General features: G+C 45.7%; 2 protein-coding genes across 2 annotated transcripts in view; both read left to right on the top strand.

The window, feature by feature from the left end:
- LOC130122070 (myocyte-specific enhancer factor 2C-like) overlaps window positions 1-14,072 on the top strand; it is a 33,143-nt gene extending 19,071 nt beyond the window's left edge. The window contains exons 5-8 of the mRNA XM_056291097.1: window positions 6,491-6,654; window positions 8,632-8,755; window positions 8,868-8,991; window positions 13,665-14,072. Of these exons, the coding sequence (XP_056147072.1) occupies window positions 6,491-6,654; window positions 8,632-8,755; window positions 8,868-8,991; window positions 13,665-13,983 (731 nt within the window). The 3' untranslated portion in view covers window positions 13,984-14,072. The remainder of the gene's footprint in view (window positions 1-6,490; window positions 6,655-8,631; window positions 8,756-8,867; window positions 8,992-13,664) is intronic.
- The window catches only part of LOC130121645 (inactive carboxypeptidase-like protein X2), a 152,977-nt gene that overhangs the window by 68,564 nt on the left and 62,685 nt on the right, over window positions 1-21,728 (top strand). The window lies entirely within an intron of this gene.

Genomic DNA, 21,728 nt, shown 5'->3' on the forward strand with positions numbered 1-21,728 from the left:
TACACTCAGAGGAGGACACACACTCAGAGGAGGACACACACACAGAGGAGGGCACACACTCAGAGGAGGACACACACACAGAGGAGGACACACACTCAGAGGAGGACACACACTCAGAGGAGGACACACACACAGAGGAGGACATACACACAGAGGAGGACACACACAGAGGAGGACGCACACACAGAGGAGGACATAACACAGAGGAGGACACAAACACAGAGGAGGACACACACAGAGGAGGACACACACTCAGAGGAGGACACACACACAGAGGAGGACATACACACAGAGGAGGACACACACTCAGAGGAGGACATACACACAGAGGAGGAAACAAATACAGAGGAGGACATATACACAGAGGAGGACACACACTCTGAGGAGGACACACACTCAGAGGAGGACACACTCTCAGAGGAGGACACACACACAGAGGAGGACACACACGCAGAGGAGGACACACACGCAGAGGAGGACACACACACAGAGGAGGACACACACTCAGAGGAGGACACACACTCAGAGGAGGACACAAACACAGAGGAGGACATACACACAGAGGAGGACACACATTCAGAGGAAGACACACACTCAGAGGAGGACACACACACAGAGGAGGAGACACTCAGCGGAGGACACACACTCAGAGGAGGACACACACACAGAGGAGGACACACACTCAGAGGAGGACACACACAGAGGAGGACACACTCTCAGAGGAGGACACAAATACAGAGGAGGACCTATACACAGAGGAGGACACACACTCTGAGGAGGACACACACTCAGAGGAGGACACACTCTCAGAGGAGGACACACACAGAGGAGGACACACACACAGAGGAGGACATACACACAGAGGAGGACACACACTCAGAGGAGGACATACACTCAGCGGAGGACACACAATCAGAGGAGGACGCAAACACAGAGGAGGACATACACACAGAGGAGGACACACACTCAGCGGAGGACACACACACAGAGGAGGACACACACTCAGAGGAGGACACACACTCAGAGGAGGACATACACACAGAGGAGGATACACAGTCTGAGGAGGACATACACTCAGAGGAGGACACACACTCAGAGGAGGACACACACACAGAGGAGGACACACACTCAGAGGAGGACACACACACAGAGGAGGACACACACTCAGAGGAGGACACACACTCAGAGGAGGACACACACACAGAGGAGGACATACACACAGAGGAGGACACACACACAGAGGAGGACGCACACACAGAGGAGGACATACACACAGAGGAGGACACATACACAGAGGAGGACACACACAGAGGAGGACACACACTCAGAGGAGGACACACACACAGAGGAGGACATACACACAGAGGAGGACACACACTCAGAGGAGGACATACACACAGAGGAGGAAACAAATACAGAGGAGGACATATACACAGAGGAGGACACACACTCTGAGGAGGACACACACTCAGAGGAGGACACACTCTCAGAGGAGGACACACACACAGAGGAGGACACACACGCAGAGGAGGACACACACGCAGAGGAGGACACACACACAGAGGAGGACACACACTCAGAGGAGGACACACACTCTGAGGAGGACACATACTCAGAGGAGGACACAAACACAGAGGAGGACATACACACAGAGGAGGACACACACTCAGAGGAAGACACACACTCAGAGGAGGACACACACACAGAGGAGGAGACACTCAGCGGAGGACACACACTCAGAGGAGGACACACACACAGAGGAGGACACACACTCAGAGGAGGACACACACAGAGGAGGACACACTCTCAGAGGAGGACACAAATACAGAGGAGGACATATACACAGAGGAGGACACACACTCTGAGGAGGACACACACTCAGAGGAGGACACACTCTCAGAGGAGGACACACACAGAGGAGGACACACACACAGAGGAGGACATACACACAGAGGAGGACACACACTCAGAGGAGGACATACACTCAGCGGAGGACACACACTCAGAGGAGGACGCAAACACAGAGGAGGACATACACACAGAGGAGGACACACACTCAGCGGAGGACACACACTCAGAGGAGGACACAAATACAGAGGAGGACATATACACAGAGGAGGACACACAGTCTGAGGAGGACACACACTCAGAGGAGGACACACTCTCAGAGGATGACACACACACAGAGGAGGACACACACACTCTGAGGAGGACACACACAGAGGAGGACACACATTCTGAGGGGACACACACTCAGAGGGCACACACTCAGAGGAGGACACACACACAAAGGAGGACACACACTCAGAGGAGGACACACACTCTTAGGAGGACACACTCTCAGCGGAGGACACACACACAGAGGAGGACACACACACAGAGGAGGACACACACTCAGAGGAGGGCACACACTCAGAGGAGGACACACACACAGAGGAGGACACACACGCAGAGGAGGACACACACTCTGAGGAGGACACACACGCAGAGGAGGACACACACTCTGAGGAGGACACACTCTCAGAGGAGGACACACACACAAAGGAGGACACACACGCAGAGGAGGACACACACGCAGAGGAGGACACACACTCTGAGGAGGACACACTCTCAGAGGAGGACACACACACAGAGGAGGACAAAAAAAATCCCCCAAAATCAAAGTAGTGTTACTACAACACCTCACAACCACCACACAACAACACCTCACAACCACCACACAACAACACCTCACAACCACCACACACAGCACCTCACAACCACCACACACAACAACACCTCACAACCACCACACAACAACACCTCACAACCACCACACACAACACCTCACAGCCACCACACACAACAACACCTCACAACCACCACACACAACACCTCACAACCACCACACACAACACCTCACAACCATCACACACAACAACGCCTCACAACCACCACACACAACACCTCACAACCACCACACACAACAACACCTCACAACCACCACACACAACAACACCTCACAACCACCACACACAACACCTCACAACCACCACACACAACACATCACAACCACCACACAACAACGCCTCACAACCACCACACACAACACCTCACAACCACCACACACAACAACACCTCACAACCACCACACACAACAACACCTCACAACCACCACACAACAACACCTCACAACCACCACACACAACACATCACATCCACCACACACAACACCTCACAACCACCACACACAACACATCACATCCACCACACACAACACCTCACAACCACCACACACAACAACACCTCACAACCACCACACACAAAAACACCTCACAACCACCACACACAACAACACCTCACAACCACCACACACAACACATCACAACCACCACACACAACACCCCAACAACCACCACACACAACACCCCACAACCACCACACACAACAAATCAGCAACCACCACACACAACACATCAGCAACCACCACACACAACACATCAGCAACCACCACACACAACACCCCAACAACCACCACACACACAACAACGCCTCAACAACCACCACACACAACACCACCTCACAACCACCACACACAACACCACCTCACAACCACCACACACAACAACATCTCACAACCACCACACACAACAACAACTCACAACCACCACACACAACACATCAAAAACCACCACACACAACACCTCACAACCACCACACACAACACCTCAACAACCACCACACACAACAACAACTCACAACCACCACACACAACACATCAAAAACCACCACACACAACACATCAAAAACCACCACACACAACACCTCACAACCACCACACACAACAACACCTCACAACCATCACACACAACACCTCACAACCACCACAAACAGCACCTCACAACCACCACACACGACACCTCACAACCACCACACACAACACCTCACAACCACCACACACAACACCTCACAACCACCACACACAACACCTCACAACCACCACACACAACAACACCTCACAACCACCACACACAACACCTCACAACCACCACACACAACACCTCACAACCACCACACACAACACCTCACAACCACCACACACAACACCTCACAACCACCACACACAACACCTCACAACCACCACACACAACACCTCACAACCACCACACACAACACCTCACAACCATCACACACAACACCTCACAACCACCACAAACAGCACCTCACAACCACCACACACGACACCTCACAACCACCACACACAACACCTCACAACCACCACACACAACACCTCACAACCACCACACACAACACCTCACAACCAGCACACACAACAACACCTCACAACCACCACACACAACACCTCACAACCACCACACACAACAACACCTCACAACCACCACACACAACACCTCACAACCACCACACACAACACCTCACAACCACCACACACAACACCTCACAACCACCACACACAACAACACCTCACAACCACCACACACAACAACACCTCAACAAGCATCAGTGAGTGTTATAAAGCTGAACCCACCTTGTAGGATGTGGAAGAGTAACCAAATACAGTTTCCACACATCCAATCACGCGTCAACTACTTTCTTATAACCCGCTAAAAGGTTTTCAAAATTTATATCACTTCCTGCCATCCTGTTCCCTGAAAGGATGACCTTTGGCGCCAAAAAAACCCTTTTCACTTGGGCTCCAGGTTCCCCAGCCTCCTGGACCCTTCTGGTAGTGGACTAGTCACCACGTCAAGAAAAGGTCAGCAGGTTAGGATATCGGTGGGACCCCATAAACTGTTGTGGAAATTGCCTGCAAACACTCAATAATCATGAAATAACACACGACACATTGATGGGGTGAAGCTTGACATATCTTGTATACAATAGTTTGGATCCATTACCACCAAACCACCATGATGGGTTGCTCCCTCCGGGTTGGGGATGAGTTGTTGCCTCAAGTGAAGGAGTTCAAGTATCTCGGGGTCTTGTTCACGAGTGAGGGTAGGATGGAGCAGGAGATTGACAGGTGGATTGGTGCAGCATCAGCAGTAATGCGGACGTAGTACAGGACCGTTGTGGTGAAGAGGGAGCTGAGCCGGAAGGCAAAGCTCTCAGTTTACCAGTCAGTCTTCGTTCGAACCCTCACCTACGGTCATGAGCTTTGGGTAGTGACCGAAAGGGTGAGATCATGGATACAAGAGACTGAAATGAGTTTCCTCCGTAGGGTGTCTGGGCTCAGCCTTAGAGATAGGGTGAGGAGCTCAGACACCCGGAGGGAGCTCGGAGTAGAGCCGCTGCTCCTTCATATCGAAAGGAGCCAGCTGAGGTGGTTCGGGCATCTGATTAGGATGCCTCCTGGACACCTTCCTTTGCAGGTTTTCCGGGCACGTCCAGCTGGGAGGAGACCACCAGGTAGATCCAGAACTCGCTGGAGGGACTGCATGTCCAGTCTGGCCTGGGAACGCCTTGCTAGCCCCCAGGAGGAGCTGGAGGGTGTTGATGGGGAGAGGGAGGTCTGGAGTGCCCTACTTAGCTTGCTGCCACCGCGACCCCACCCCGGAGAAGCCTACAGACACAACTGGACGTTTCTGTGGGTGGGAAGCCAATGTGGGTATGTGTCCTGGTCGCTGCACTAGCGCCTCCTCTGGTCAGTTGGGGCGCCTGTTTGGGGGGGAGGGGAGACTGGAGGGAATAGCGTGATCCTCCCACGTGCTACGTCCCCCTGTGGAAACTCCTCACTGTCAGGTGAAAAGAAGCGGCTGGTGACTCCACAGGAGGCATGTGGTGGTCTGCAGCCCTCCCCGGACCGGCAGAGGGGCGGGAGCAGTGAAGAGTGGGCTAATTGTTTATTTGATTTTGATATACTTTAATGACCCCCGTAGGGAAATTATGCTCTGCATTTAAGCCATCCTGGCTGTGTAGGTAGGAGCAGGGGGGTCAACTGCAGGTCGTCCTGCCGTGCCTCTGTCAGGGGCACAGACAGGGGTATTAACCCCAACATGCATGTCTTTAGTCTTGATGGTGGGGGAAACCGGAGCACCCGGAGAAACCCCACCGCAGACACGGGGAGATCATGCAAACACAGAGGACGACCTGGGATGACCCCCAAGGTTGTACAACCCCGGGGTTCGAACCCAAGACCTTTTTGCAGTGAGGTGACAGCACTAACCACGGCGCCACCGTGCCGCCCAAATTGGGGAGAACCCCCCCCCCAAAAAAAACAACCAAACAAACAAAACTGAAATTGCAGATGAAATCATTGAATATGGACTTGTGACCCCTCCACCTTTACATGCACACCGTAAATTTGTCATGACCCACTTGCCACCAAATCTCACTGTGCTTTTTTTGTTGCAGGAACCATGTATGAAAGGCAGCTACATTCACATTCACTTCATTTTTTAGTTGACGTTTTACACATTTGTGTTAGACTGAAGCTGCACACAACAGTTACACACTTTAAAACCAACCTCTGGTTTCTTTTCTGCACTAGGACATGGCAGCTACCATAGCCACTGCACCTCCCCAGGGCTGATGTCTCCAGGAGCCATGTCTACAAGTGGGCAGTCTAAAAGCCCTCCCACTCTGGCCATGAGCCACGAGCCAGACCCCGGCACACTTGTGCCCCCCGGCCTCAAGAACAACGTCTTCACTGGTGTGAGTGTTCCCCTGTAGGCAGACCAGCATTAGCTGTCATCACTTGTTCACCGGCTCGTTTTCGTTATTTCTCATAGCTTACTTACTTCTGCATGCAGCTTCTTTCTTTTCACCATAACTGGTCAAACCTGCGTTGGCAGTCTCCAGCAACTCAGACACAAACCCAAATCCCTTACAGACTCCAGCCTTTCAGGTTTGATGCGACAGTGCAACACCACTGGACATCTGAACTGGAAGCAATGCACACCTTAACGCCGAACTGCAGAGTGTTATGCAGACAAACGAGTCGGTTTACAGTCATAAGTTCACCTGTGCAGATGTTGAGTATGTTGTTACACCGACGGGCTCTGTTGAGAAACTACTACCTTCCAACACGTTTGGTAAGTATTCATTTTTAATGTGCAGAAGGCGACAGTGTTTACGGTACAAGGCTCCAGTACTTAGATCCACATTTAAGTGCGACAACTTGGAGCTGGAGTCTTTCAACCCCTGTTAAGTGAAACATGGACTTGGTGACATGGTGCATTGTCCTGCAGGGAATACCGGTTCGAAAAAGGTTCGACTGAATGGATGTGTCTGGACAGCAACAATGCTCACGATTGCTAAGACATTAAAATTATGTTCAGTTGGTATTCAGGTCTTAACTAAGCCAAGAAAGTATTTACCACCCCATTACCCCACAACCTGCTAATGCAGCAGACAGGATGGATGTAGGGAGTCATGCTGTTTACTCCCGTGACCCCACCATCAGCACATCTTACCAGAAACAGACTTGTCAGCACGGTAGAGCAGGGGTTAGCCCGGCCGCCTCACAGCAAGAAGGTCCTGGGTTCGAGCCCCGGGGTAGTCCAACCTTGGTGGGTCGTCCCAGGTCGTCCTCTGTGTGGTGTCCCCCCCCCCCCGCCTGCTGCCCAATGACTGCTGCAATAGGCTCCAGCATCCCTGCAACCCTGAGAACAGGATAAACGGTTAAGACAATGGATGGATGGACTTGTCATCTCATCTCATGTCATCTCATCTCATCTTCAGCTGCTTCTCCGGGGTCGGGTTGCAGTGTCAGCAAGCTAAGTAGGGCACTCCAGAGGTCTCTCTCCCCCAGAAACGGCCTCCAGCTCCTCCTGGGGGATCCCAAGATGTTCCCAAGCTAGATTGGACATGTAGTCCCTCCAGCGAGTTCTGGGTCTACCCCGGGGTCTCCTCCCAGTTTGACGTGCCCAGTAAACCTCCAAAGGAAGGTGCCCAGGGGGCATCCTAATCAGATACCCGAACCACCTCAACTGGCTCCTTTCGACACGCAGGAGCAGCAGCTCTACTCCGAGCTCCCTCCGGATGTCCGAGCTCCTCACCCTATCTCTAAGGCTGAGCCCAGACACCCTACGGAGGAAACTCATTTCAGCCGCTTGTATCCACCATCTCACCCTTTCGGTCACTACCCAAAGATCATGACCATAGGTGAGGGCTGGAACCAAGACTGGCTGGTAAACTGAAATGTCACCTTCATCTCATAAAACGAGATGAACTTGTCAGACCAGGCAACGTTTTCCTATTAAACCACTCTTCTTGTAAGAGTTGAACCACTCTTGTCCTGAATCTAAAGCCTTATTGATTCTACCCTACAGTATGTGGGTAAAGTCCACAGTCTCATACATTTCTATACTGGTGCTGTTGGGCCAAAACCACATATCGACAAAGGAGCTGAAGAGACAGGAAGTGAACAAATCGTTATTTCACCATTTTGAAACAAACCATCGCATTTTCACGCTTTCCATTTGTCTAGGGGCACCGAGGCATCCACAAGCCTCGATTCACCAGCTTTTGCCAGTTTGCTGGTTTAAATACCCCCACCATTCAAGAGCCATTCCCACACCCCTTTTCTGAGACGAGTGCTTTCTGTATCCTTGTTGTGGCCTGTTCTGTATTGCTTTTTGAACACTGGTATAGTATATTTTTGGTTTTGATATGTTCGTTGTGTTTTAGAACCAGAGAATAAATCACCCCCAGCCTGCTCAAACGACGCCCATAGTCTCCACAGAAACCCCACCTGTGCTCAGTCTGGGCATGGGGGGCTACTCAGCATCACTCTCCACTTCCTACGGCACAGGTAGGCCCAACATTTAACACGCGAGGCTCACTTCCTGAGGGACGGCAGGGGAATCCCTCCCTCAGATTATGCTCTGTTAGTGGAGTTGATGGTCCATGTCTGTTTTCTTCAGAGTACTCCCTTGGCAGTGACCTGGGTTCTCTGTCTGCATTTGGAGGTCCCAGTCTAGGACCAGTAACAACCTGGCAGCAGCAGCAGATACCAGATCTGCAGCACACACCACGAGGACACATGAGGTGAACAGCGTCAGATGTGCTTCTGTTTTTCTTTACGCACATATGGATGTGACTGTACAGAGGCTCTGAAGGACACGGGGGGCAGAGCGCTGAGGGTTTTTTGAGGGGTTATCCCATTTGAATGACTTACTCTCTCATTTAAACAACTTAGTATCTCGTTTGAACGACTTGCTTCAAAAACCAAAACCCTCAGACTGTTATAAGGTGTCTGACTGCATTGTGGAAAGGATCTCTACAGAGATAGACCTTGTTCTTTAGATTTTGCTTCTTTAAATTCAAGTTCAAGTTTCACTTTATTGTCATATATGTAGCGAATTCAGGGGGCAGCCGGGGATCCGCTGCTTCCGGGAACTGAACCTGGGTAGCCCAGACCATGGGCGACCGCGCTAACCAGTCAACTAAAGGGTCTGACCCATTAACCAAGGGCTAGCGAGTCTAGTCATCCATGGTTGTTACACTACCCCCCCCCTTCGGGAAGCGCGTCCCCGCACTTCAGCATACCAGCTCTGGGCACACTTGCTTCCGAAGGCCTCACGGTCTCACCATCCCACTTCTCACACCAATGTAGCGAATTCAGGGGGCAGCCGGGAATCTGCAGCATCCGGGAACTGAACCCAAGTAGCCCAGACCACAGGCGACCGTGCTATGTCAGCAAAACCATTTGATAACTGACTAGAGCAGGTCTTAGGTCTTTGCAGACCGGTCGCCTCCTCTTTACGTGTCTATGGACACGATACTGCAAGTCACTTATACGTGTTCATTGACACGTATCCCACAGATGCCGCTAGGGGCGCCCTGTAGCCTACTAGGTCTGTCATGACCATGGTCATGACGCAATAGAATGTCAAAAATATTGAACAAAGATGGCGGAGCGATGCGAAGCCAAGCGAATGTTGTTAATATGTGAGTCGTAGCTACATTTGCTATCTTCAAATTATGTTTTGAAGCAGATATGTACCACATTATTGAACTAACGTTATATGTATGGCGTTTACAATTTAGGAAACTCCCCAACCCAAGGCAGGGACTAGCTAACGTTAACGTTAGAACATTTGAACTGCGCCGGAGCCGTGTTAGCCCAGAGTTTGTTGGGTCATCCCCCGGAAATCTACTGACATCTATAGAAAGGATGTCTAAATTAACATGTTACTGAAATATGTATTAGATGTAACGTTACCTTGTGTGGTGGAGAAATTGTGGTGAATACCGACCGATAGAGCTCTGCCTAGACCTAGAAGACAGGATTGCGCCCCCAGTGGCCAGAAGACGGGATTGCGGCCCCAGTGGCAACTAATACGTGTCCATATACACGTATTTCGCTCTCGCAAAAACGTGTCCTCTGACACGTACGTATTGTGACGTAGTGTTGTGCCTTGACAGATTTAGGAAGGTGCCGGCAGCCCACTGCTCCAGGCCACAGTATGTGTTAGGATGGCTAAAATGCAGAGGATGGATTTCCGCATGGGAATCAATAAAGTACATCATATGTATGTGAAACTGGCGATCGCTGTTCGCATATTAAATCGGCAATCGATCGCCGGTTTCAGTCAATGACTACTTCCAGCCAAAGAAGCTGGTTCACCCTCCTCTGCCTGTTGCCCCCCGCCCCCCTTGTCCTCTTTTCAATCTCTAGGAGCTCTTCATCCATACAGTCTGGCTCAAATAAATGCAGGCGGTCATCGAATTCAAATGACTCACCCACATTGTGGAAATCAGCTGACTATTCAGCCATGGCTCTGGAAATAAGTATTGCTAGCACTGCCGGTGTACCTCTCATGAATGATCTGCTCCACGATTCGGCGTGACTTCGTCTTTAGCTGAAACCACGCCAGTGGCACAGTGGTTAGCGCGGTCGCCTCACAGCACGAAGGTCCTGAGTTCGAACCCCGGGGTTGTCCATCATTGGGGGTCATCCCGGGTCGTCCTCTGTGTGGAGTTTGCATGTTCTCCCCGTGTCTGCGTGGGCTTCTTCCGGGGGCTGCGGTTTCCTCCCACAGTCCAAAGACATGTAGGTCAGGTGACTGAATTGTCCCTAGGTGTGTGTGTGTGTGTGTGTGTGTGTGCGTGTGTGCGTGTGCGTGCATGTGTGTGTGTGTGCCCTGTAATGGTGATGGTCTGGCGGCCTGTCCAGGGTGGCTCCCCACCTGAGAACCTGGGATAGGTTCCAGCATCCCACCACCCGAATTCGGATAAGCGGCTTGGTTAATGGATGGATGTAAATATGAGTGTTCCCACAGAGAATACAAGGAGTGAAACATAAAGAAAAGGTCCATCTCTGTAGGGATCCTTTCCATAATGTTGTCAGACGGGGCATCCGGGTAGTGTAATGGTCTATTCTGTTGCCTACCAACACCGGGATCGCCTGTTCGAATCCCCATGTTACCTCCGGCTTGGTCCAGCGTCCCTAAAGACACAATTGGAAGCAAGACTGGGTATGTGTCCTGGTCGCTGTACTAGAGCATCCTCTGGTCGGGGGGTAGGGGGAACTCCTCAGTGTCAGGTGAAAAGAAGCGGCTGGCGACTACACATATATCGGAGGAGACATGTAGTACTCTGCAGCCCTCCCCGGATCACCAGATCAGCAGAGGGGATGGAGCAGCGACCAGGACGTCTCAAAAAAGTGGGGGTGATTGGCCAGGAACAACTGGGGAGGAAAAGGGGGGGAAAATGTTGTCAGACACTGACTACACCAATTGAGTTCTTTGGTAATTTTCAAGTAAGTTGTTCAAACGAGAGAGTAAGATGGTCAAATGAGAGAGTAAGAAGGTCAAATGAGAGAGTAAGAAGGTCAAATGAGAGAGTGAGAAGGTCAAATGAGAGAGCAAGACGGTCAAATGACACAGTAAGACGGTCAAATGAGAGAGTAAAACGGTCAGATGAGAGAGTATAGACGGTCAAATGAGACGGTAAGAAGGTCAAATAAGAGAATAAGATGGTCAAATGAGAGAGTAAGACGGTCAGATGAGCGAGTAAGAAGGTCAAATGAGAGAGTAAGATGGTCAAATGAGACAGTAAGACGGTCAGATGAGAGTAAGAAGGTCAAATGAGAGAGTAAGACGGTCAGATGAGACAGTAAGAAGATGAAATGAGAGAGTAAGACGGTCAAGTGAGACAGTAAGAAGGTCAAATGAGAGAGTAAGACGGTCAAATGAGACAGTAAGAAGGTCAAATGAGAGAGTAAGACGGTCAAATGAGGAGGTAAGAAGGTCAAATAAGGGAGTAAGACAGTCAAATGAGACAGTAAGAAGGTCAAGTGAAAGAGTAAGATGGTCAAATGAGAAAGTAAGACGGTCAAATGAGAGAATAAGATGGTCAAATGAGAGTAAGAAGGTCAAACGAGGGAGTAAGATGGTCAAATGAGAGAGTAAGAAGGTCAAATGAGAGAGTAAGACGGTCAAATGAGAGAGCAAGACAGTCAAATGAGAGAGTAAGACGGTCAGATGAGAGAGTATAGACGGTCAAATGAGACGGTAAGAAGATCAAATAAGAGAATAAGACGGTCAAATGAGACAGTAAGAAGATCAAATAAGAGAGTAAGAAGGTCAAATGAGAGAGTAAGATGGTCAAATGAGAGAGTAAGAAGGTCAAACGAGGGAGTAAGACCGTCAAATGAGACAGTAAGAAGGTCAAATGAGAGAGTAAGAACATCAAATGAGAGAGTAAGAAGGTCAAATCAGAGAGTAAGACGGTCAGATGAGAGTAAGAAGGTCAAATGAGAGAGTAAGACAGTCAAATGAGAGATCAAGACGGTCAAATGAGAGAGTAAGAAGGTCAAATGAGACAGTAAGAAGGTGAAATGAGAGAGTAAGATGGTCAGATGAGAGAGTAAGAAGATCAAATGAGAGTAAAAAGGTCAAATGAGCGAGTAAGACGGTCAGATGAGCGAGTAAGACGGTCAAATGAGAGAGTAAGATGGTCAGATGAGCGAGTAAGAAGGTCAAATGAGAGAGTAAGATGGTCAAATGAGAGAGTAAGACGGTCAGATGAGAGTAAAAAGGTCAAATGAGAGAGTAAGACGGTCAGATGAGATAGTAAGAAGATGAAATGAGAGAGTAAGACGGTCAAATGAGACGGTAAGAAGGTCAAATGAGAGAGTAAGACGGTCAAATGAGACAGTAAGAAGGTCAAATGAGAGAGTAAGACGGTCAAATGAGGAGGTAAGAAGGTCAAATAAGAGAGTAAGATGGTCAAATGAGACAGTAAGAAGGTCAAATAAGAGAGTAAGACGGTCAAATGAGAGAGTAAGACGGTCAAATGAGACAGAAGGTCAAATGAGAGAGTAAGAAGGTCAAACGAGAGAGTAAGACGGTCAAATGAGGAGGTAAGAAGGTCAAATAAGAGTAAGACGGTCAAATGAGACAGTAAGAAGGTCAATGAGAGAGTAAGACAGTCAAATGAGACAGAAGGTCAAATGAGAGAGTAAGAAGGTCAAATGAGAGAGTAAGACGGTCAAATGAGACAGTAAGAAGGTCAATGAGAGAGTAAGACGGTCAAATGATAGAGTAAGACGGTCAATGAGAGAGTAAGACAGTCAAATGAGAGAGTAAGACGGTCAGATGAGATCCTTCACAGCCTCCGTATGTGTGCACGTGTTGCATTTGTTTTTGATGCGACCTTCTCAGATGTCTGTTTCTTTATTTCGTCCTACCTCTGAGATGTGTTTCCTCCTCTAGAAACATATGCCAGAACTCCAACCTTATCATCGCCTCTGGTCATCAAAACCTTCACGTGAAGTCCGAGGCAGCGTCCCCTCCAAGAGACTTCAATGTCACAATGGTCAACACAGGGTTCTCCACTAGTCGGGGTCCAGCTGAAGGAAGACATTCCCAGGGCGACGGTGCGTCCAGCTCTGGAAGCTCATATGACGGCAGTGATGATCATGAAGACCACCACCGAAATGATAACTTCCTTTTGCGACCTCTGTCCAGTCAGGAGGGGCGCTGTAGCCCGTCAGTCAAACGAATGCGGAAATCAGAAGGCTGGGCAACATGATGAGGCCTGCCCTGAAGGCCTAATGTCAGAAAGAGGAGGAGCTGTTCCTTACATCATCATCATCATTATTAATATCATTATTATTGTTATTATTGTTATTATCATTATTATTATTATCATCATCATTATTATTATCATTATTATTATTATATTATTATATGGATGGAGAGAAATAAATCAAGTCTTTGGTGATATGCTTTATCTACATAGTGATGTCTCTGTCTATACAGTAGATAAAACTAGTCAAACACTGTAGTAGTGAATTACATGAGCCACAATAAAAAAAAAACAATACAAAAATAATGAAAAATAAAATAATAAAATAAATAATAGATCATAATAAATAACAAAAACAATAAAATAAATAATAGATCATAATAAATAATAAAATAATAATGAATATTAAAATAAATAATGATAATAACAATAAATAATAAATAGCAAAATAAAAATACAATACGATACAAGACAATACAAAAAGGCATGGTGAAATGTACGCTGCCGCGCAGCTAGGTGCATGCTAACCGCTGCTAATGGCATGCTGCAGGGACGACATGTTTGTTATAGAGGACGCTATATGATAAAACTGAAGAAAAAAAAGCAAGAAAACGAGCAGGTCAAAGAAAGAGAGAGGAGATAGAGGTGGAGGTGTGATGAGGGAATGAAGAGAAAATAAAGGGGCAGAAAGAGGAAGTAGAAAGAGGTGGGAGAAGATGAGACAGTTGCGACAGGCTCCATTGAAAGGCAGCCTTGGACAAGACAAGGATGTCTTTCAGTGTGAGAAGTGACGGTCTGGTGGTGAATACTTCCGGATCCAGCTGAAATTCTGTAAACAGAGAAAACGGTGTGTTGAACTACTATGTTCCAATAATGAAAGGATTTTAAAAGGCCTTTTTGATTTTTTAAATGTTTTCCTTTGTTTGTGGGAAAAGGGCCAGGCTACGGCTCTTCACCTGACTGACCTGTCAGGGTCACTTTAACAACTGTCCTTAATGGTCCCACATATATCAATTATATCATATATCAGTTATATCATCTATCAATTATATCATATATCAGTTATATCATACATCAATTATATCATATATCAGTTATATCATATATCAATTATATCATATATCAGTTATATCATATATCAATTATATCATATATCAGTTATATCATATATCAATTATATCATATATCAGTTATATCATATATCAATTATATCATATATCAGTTATATCATATATCAATTATATCATATATCAGTTATATCATCTATCAATTATATCATATATCAGTTATATCATATATCAATTATATCATATATCGGTTATATCATATATCAATTATATCATATATCAATTATATCATATATCAGTTATATCATATATCAATTATATCATATATCAGTTATATCATATATCAGTTATATCATATCATATATCAGTTATATCATATATCAGTTATATCATATCATATATCAGTTATATCATATATCAATTATATCATATATAAGTTATATCATATATCAATTATATCATATATCAATTATACCATATATCAGTTATATCATATATCAACTATATAAGTACAGCCACAGCTCCTTTTTTTCACTGCTATGTTTTATTTTATGTTCATTTTCGAGTTCCCTAACTTGTTGGGCAGTGTGAGTGATATGTGTGTAGACTAAGAAAGGCTACGGAAGTGGTGACTGATGAGAGCGGAGAGGAAGCACAGCCGCTCATCATTTTCTGTGGAAGAGAAGTTTTCAGTTCATTTTCAGTGATGAACTTACTGACGTTAGAAGTAAGTGTGTCTTTTCTAAACAATGGCGTTTAGCTGCCCGGCGTCCATCCCGCTGGGGCGGGACAGGTAGGACAGATTGTGTTACGGCGAGGACCCAGAGAGACGTACGCTGTACGCTGCACCTCCCACAGCCGGCTTGTGTATGACGCAACTCTGATTTCTGCCACAACTGATGGATTATTAAACTGATATCTGAGCTTGCTGTCATTTCTCCAGGACATTATAAACATAGTCACACATATAGTCATCACTAACTAGTGCCCTCTAGTCACTCGTATAGTCATCACTAACTAGTGCCCTCTAGTCACACATATAGTCATCACTGAGTAGTGCCCTCTAGTCACGCATATAGTCATCACTAACTAGTGCCCTCTAGTCACGCATATAGTCATCACTAACTAGTGCCCTCTATTCACACATATAGTCATCACTAACTAGTGCCCTCTAGTCACTCGTATAGTCATCACTAACTAGTGCCCTCTAGTCACGCATATAGTCATCACTAACTAGTGCCCTCTAGTCACACATATAGTCATCACTAACTAGTGCCCTCTAGTCACACATATAGTCATCACTAACTAGTGCCCTCTATTCACACATATAGTCATCACTAACTAGTGCCCTCTATTCACACATATAGTCATCACTAACTAGTGCCCTCTATTCACACATATAGTCATCACTAACTAGTGCCCTCTAGTCACACATATAGTCATCACTGAGTAGTGCCCTCTAGTCACACATATAGTCATCAGTAACTAGTAAATAGAGGACATACTGGCTGTTTACAGTCTAGTAAATAAAGGGCATACTGGCTGTTTACAGTCTAGTAAATAAAGGGCTTACTGGCTGTTTACAGTCTAGTAAATAAAGGATATACCGGCTGTTTACAGTCTAGCAAATAAAGGGCATACTGGCTGTTTAGAGTCTAGTAAATAAAGGGCTTACCGGCTGTTTACAGTCTAGTAAATAAAGGGCTTACTGGCTGTTTACAATCTAGCAAATAAAGGACATACTGGCTGTTTACAGTCTAGTAAATAAAGGGCTTACCGGCTGTTTACAGTCTAGTAAATAAAGGGCATGCTGGCTGTTTACAGTCTAGTAAATCAAGGGCTTACTGGCTGTTTACAGTCTAGTAAATAAAGGGTATACTGGCTGTTTACAGTCTAGTAAATAAAGGGCTTACCGGCTGTTTACAATCTAGTAAATAAAGGGCATACTGGCTGTTTACAGTCTAGTAAATAAAGGGCTTACTGGCTGTTTACGGTCTAGGAAATCAAGGGTTTACCGGCTGTTTACAGTCTATTAAATAAAGGGCTTACCGGCTGTTTACATTCTAGTAAATAAAGGACATACTGGCTGTTTACAGTCTAGGAAATAAAGGACATACTGGCTGTTTACAGTCTAGTGAATAAATAGCTTACCGGCTGTTTACAGTCTAGTAAATAAAGAGCTTACCGGCTGTTTACAGTCTGGTAAATAAAGGGCTTACTGGCTGTTTACAGTCTAGTAAACAAAGGGCTTACTGGCTGTTTATAGTCTAGTAAATAAAGGGCTTACCGGCTGTTTACAGTCTAGTAAATAAAGGATACACTGGCTGTTTACAGTCTAGTAAATAAAGGATATACTGGCTGTTTACAGTCTAGCAAATAAAGGGCTTACTGGCTGTTTACAGTCTAGTAAATAAAGGGCTTACCGGCTGTTTACAGTCTAGTAAATAAAGGGCTTACCGGCTGTTTACAGTCTAGTAAATAAAGGACTTACTGGCTGTTTACAGTCTGGTAAATAAAGGATATACTGGCTGTTTACAGTCTAGCAAATAAAGGGCTTACCGGCTGTTTACAGTCTAGTAAATAAAGGATATACTGGCTGTTTACAGTCTAGCAAATAAAGGGCTTACCGGCTGTTTACAGTCTAGTAAATAAAGGATATACTGGCTGTTTACAGTCTAGCAAATAAAGGGCTTACTGGCTGTTTACAGTCTAGTAAATCAAGGACATACTGGCTGTTTACAGTCTAGTGAATAAAAAGCTTACCGGCTGTTTACAGTCTAGTAAATAAAGAGCTTACCGGCTGTTTACAGTCTGGTAAATAAAGGACTTACTGGCTGTTTATAGTCTAGTAAATAAAGGGCATGCTGGCTGTTTACAGTCTAGTAAATCAAGGGTATACTGGCTGTTTACAGTCTAGTATACAAAGGGCTTACTGGCTGTTTATAGTCTTATAAATAAGGGGCTTACTGGCTGTTTACAGTCTAGGAAACAAAGGACATACTAGCTGTTTACAGTCTAGTGAATAAAGGGCTACCGGCTGTTTACAGTCTAGTATATAAAGGGCTTACCGGCTGTTTACAGGTCAGCTGTGTTGACTGTACAAGGTGACGAGTCATATTCTTCTGGCTTTTGTAACTTTCAGACATTACAGATACCAGGGGTTTGTTCAGATTTGAGTATTTTGAATGTGAATGTGTACATTCTGGCCACAAACCCTCAGCCGCAGCTCATGTGTGTACGTCTTGTGTATGTAGTGAGTATATTTACTAGTAAACAGCCTCACAATATATGCTTTTCTAAAATGTTCTGGTTTGAAAGGCACTGCTCTTTGGTTTTCCAAAGCTAACATATACTTTTCCATACAGGACCCCTCCCCGCCACACAACTGTTGCTATAGTTACTAGCACACAGACTACTGTATGTTCTACTGTGTGCTGTACGTATGTTGTACTGTATGTTGTACTGTATGTTGTATTGTATGTTGTACTGTATGTTGCACTGTATGTTTCACTGTATGCTGTATTGTATTCTGGACTGTATGTTGTACTGTATGTTGTATTGTATGTTGTACTGTATGTTGCACTGTATGCTGTACTGTATACAGTACTGTATGCTGTACTGTATGTTCTACTCTATGCTCTACTGTATGCTGTATTGTATGTTGTTTTGTATGTGGCACTGTACGTTGTACTGCATGTTGTACTGTATACAGTACTGTATGTTTTACTGTGTGCTGTATTGTATTCTGGACTGTATGTTGTACTGTATACTGTACTGTATGTTGTACTGTGTGCTGTACTGTACGTTGTACTGTATGTTCTACTCTATGCTGTACTGTATGCTGTATTGTATGTTGTACTGTACGTTGTACTGTATGTTTCACTGTATGCTGTATTGTATGTTGTACTGTACGTTGTACTGTATGTTTCACTGTATGCTGTATTGTATGTTGTACTGTACGTTGTACTGTATTTTTCACTGTATGCTGTACTGTATGTTGTACTGTGTGCTGTACTGTATGTTGTACTGTATGTTCTACTCTATGCTGTACTGTATGTTCTACTGTATGTTCTACTCTATGCTGTACTGTATGCTGTACTGTATGTTTCACTGTATGCTGTATTGTATGTTGTACTGTACGTTGTACTGTATGTTTCACTGTATGCTGTACTGTATGTTGTACTGTGTGCTGTACTGTATGTTGTACTGTATGTTCTACTCTATGCTGTACTGTATGTTCTACTGTATGTTCTACTCTATGCTGTACTGTATGCTGTACTGTATGTTGTACTGTACGTTGTACTGTATGTTTCACTGTATGCTGTATTGTATGTTGTACTGTACGTTGTACTGTATGTTTCACTGTATGCTGTATTGTATGTTGTACTGTACGTTGTACTGTATGTTTCACTGTATGCTGTATTGTATGTTGTACTGTACGTTGTACTGTATTTTTCACTGTATGCTGTACTGTATGTTGTACTGTGTGCTGTACTGTATGTTGTACTGTATGTTCTACTCTATGCTGTACTGTATGTTCTACTGTATGTTCTACTCTATGCTGTACTGTATGCTGTACTGTATGCTGTACTGTATGTTTCACTGTATGCTGTATTGTATGTTGTACTGTACGTTGTACTGTATGTTTCACTGTATGCTGTACTGTATGTTGTACTGTGTGCTGTACTGTATGTTGTACTGTATGTTCTACTCTATGCTGTACTGTATGTTCTACTGTATGTTCTACTCTATGCTGTACTGTATGCTGTACTGTATGTTGTACTGTACGTTGTACTGTATGTTTCACTGTATGCTGTATTGTATGTTGTACTGTACGTTGTACTGTATGTTTCACTGTATGCTGTATTGTATGTTGTACTGTACGTTGTACTGTATGTTTCACTGTATGCTGTACTGTATGTTGTACTGTGTGCTGTACTGTATGTTGTACTGTATGTTCTACTCTATGCTGTACTGTATGTTCTACTGTATGTTCTACTCTATGCTGTACTGTATGCTGTACTGTATGTTGTACTGTACGTTGTACTGTATGTTTCACTGTATGCTGTATTGTATGTTGTACTGTACGTTGTTCTGTATGTTTCACTGTATGCTGTATTGTACGTTGTACTGTATGTTTCACTGTATGCTGTACTGTATGTTGTACTGTACGTTGTACTGTATGTTTTACTGTATGCTGTACTGTATGTTGTACTGTATGCTGTATTGTAAGCTGTACTGTATGTTGTACTGTATGCTGTACTGCTGTACTACTAGCAGCCATACCAACATGTACCCTAGCTCTGCCAAATGATGGAACCTAAGCAGGTGTGGGCTTGGCTAGTACTTGGATGGAAGACCTCCCGGGAAAAACTGAGTTGCTGCCGGAAGTGGTGTTGATGGGCCAGTAGGGGGCAGTCTACCCTCTGTTCCTAATAAAAAAAACAACAAATATCAAATCCCAATGCCCCAGTGCAGTGACGGGGACACTGTGCTGTAGGAGATGCCGTCCTTCAGATGAGATGTTAACCCCAGGTCCTGACTCACTGTGGTCATTAAAGATCCCATGGTGTTTGATGAGGTGAGTTAGCCCCTTCACTGTGAAGCGCTTTGGGTGTCTAGATAAAGTCCTGTATAAATGTAATCCATCATTGTATGTCTCCGTGAGACCCTGCCCACCATTAACACACCTGATTTATTCTGACAGAGTTGAACTTGTACTCCACGGGCAATAAGGTTCATAGGGACGCTGGGAGCTCATCCTCCAGGTCCTGGACTGGAATTCTTTGCTCTTGACTAACCTAAAAGATGAGCATGGAATCTAGTGTTAACAAGGCTGTAGACCAACCAAGTGTTTATTTCTACCAGCAGTTGCCTGTACTTTTCCAACTCTTCTCTGTACATTTACCTCAAATGTACACGATAACCCCTGTTAATGGTTAGAAGAGTTGTACCTCCATGGAGGCAGAATTTGACGAGACTTTGATGCGTCCTGGGCTAAATGTGTTATTTTCCATGGTGGGCTAAGCTGGGCCTGTTCTGATTCTCACTACTATGAGGTGGTTTTTTTAGACTGAAGGGTTTCTGAGCAGCGTAATCTGGCCTGTGTGGCCGCTTGATGCTCCTCAGAAGAAACACACTTCTGCTGCCATGACCAGAAATGTGCAGCACAATGTGGGACTTGTTTTTTTGTTTGCAGAAAAGCTAAACCTAGCATGCAGGCTGTATTGTGTACGTGTGTTTGATTGACGTGTACTGCCTGGCTCTTCTCAGTGTTACATCCACTTACACAGGAGTTGTAGTAAAACATATTCAGTCTTAGCCAGTTTCTATACTGAACAGATACATGGACAGCCTTCGGGGTTTGAATGCTGCAGTAAGATGGTCCTCCTTCTTCAGACAATGACAGGATAAAACATTCAGAGGCATGTCCACGCCACTCCGGGAATGTGGTTTAGCTCTGGTTCTGTCACTGTACATCGGTACTCACAGCAAGGGTGTGAACCCTTATAAAGCAGAACCCATCAGAACAAAACCTGTGCACAACGGAACAACTCTGACATTTCTGATGGGGAGCCTCGCTCCAAAGTATTTCTGACTTCATGTGATATCACACACCTCTTGACGATGTTGTGGATTTTCTTATCCTTTTAATGGGCTCTTGCCCCAGCAACCTCGGGG

Source organism: Lampris incognitus, chromosome 12 (genome assembly GCF_029633865.1).
Source record: "Lampris incognitus isolate fLamInc1 chromosome 12, fLamInc1.hap2, whole genome shotgun sequence".
Classification (NCBI taxonomy): Eukaryota; Metazoa; Chordata; class Actinopteri; order Lampriformes; family Lampridae; genus Lampris; species Lampris incognitus.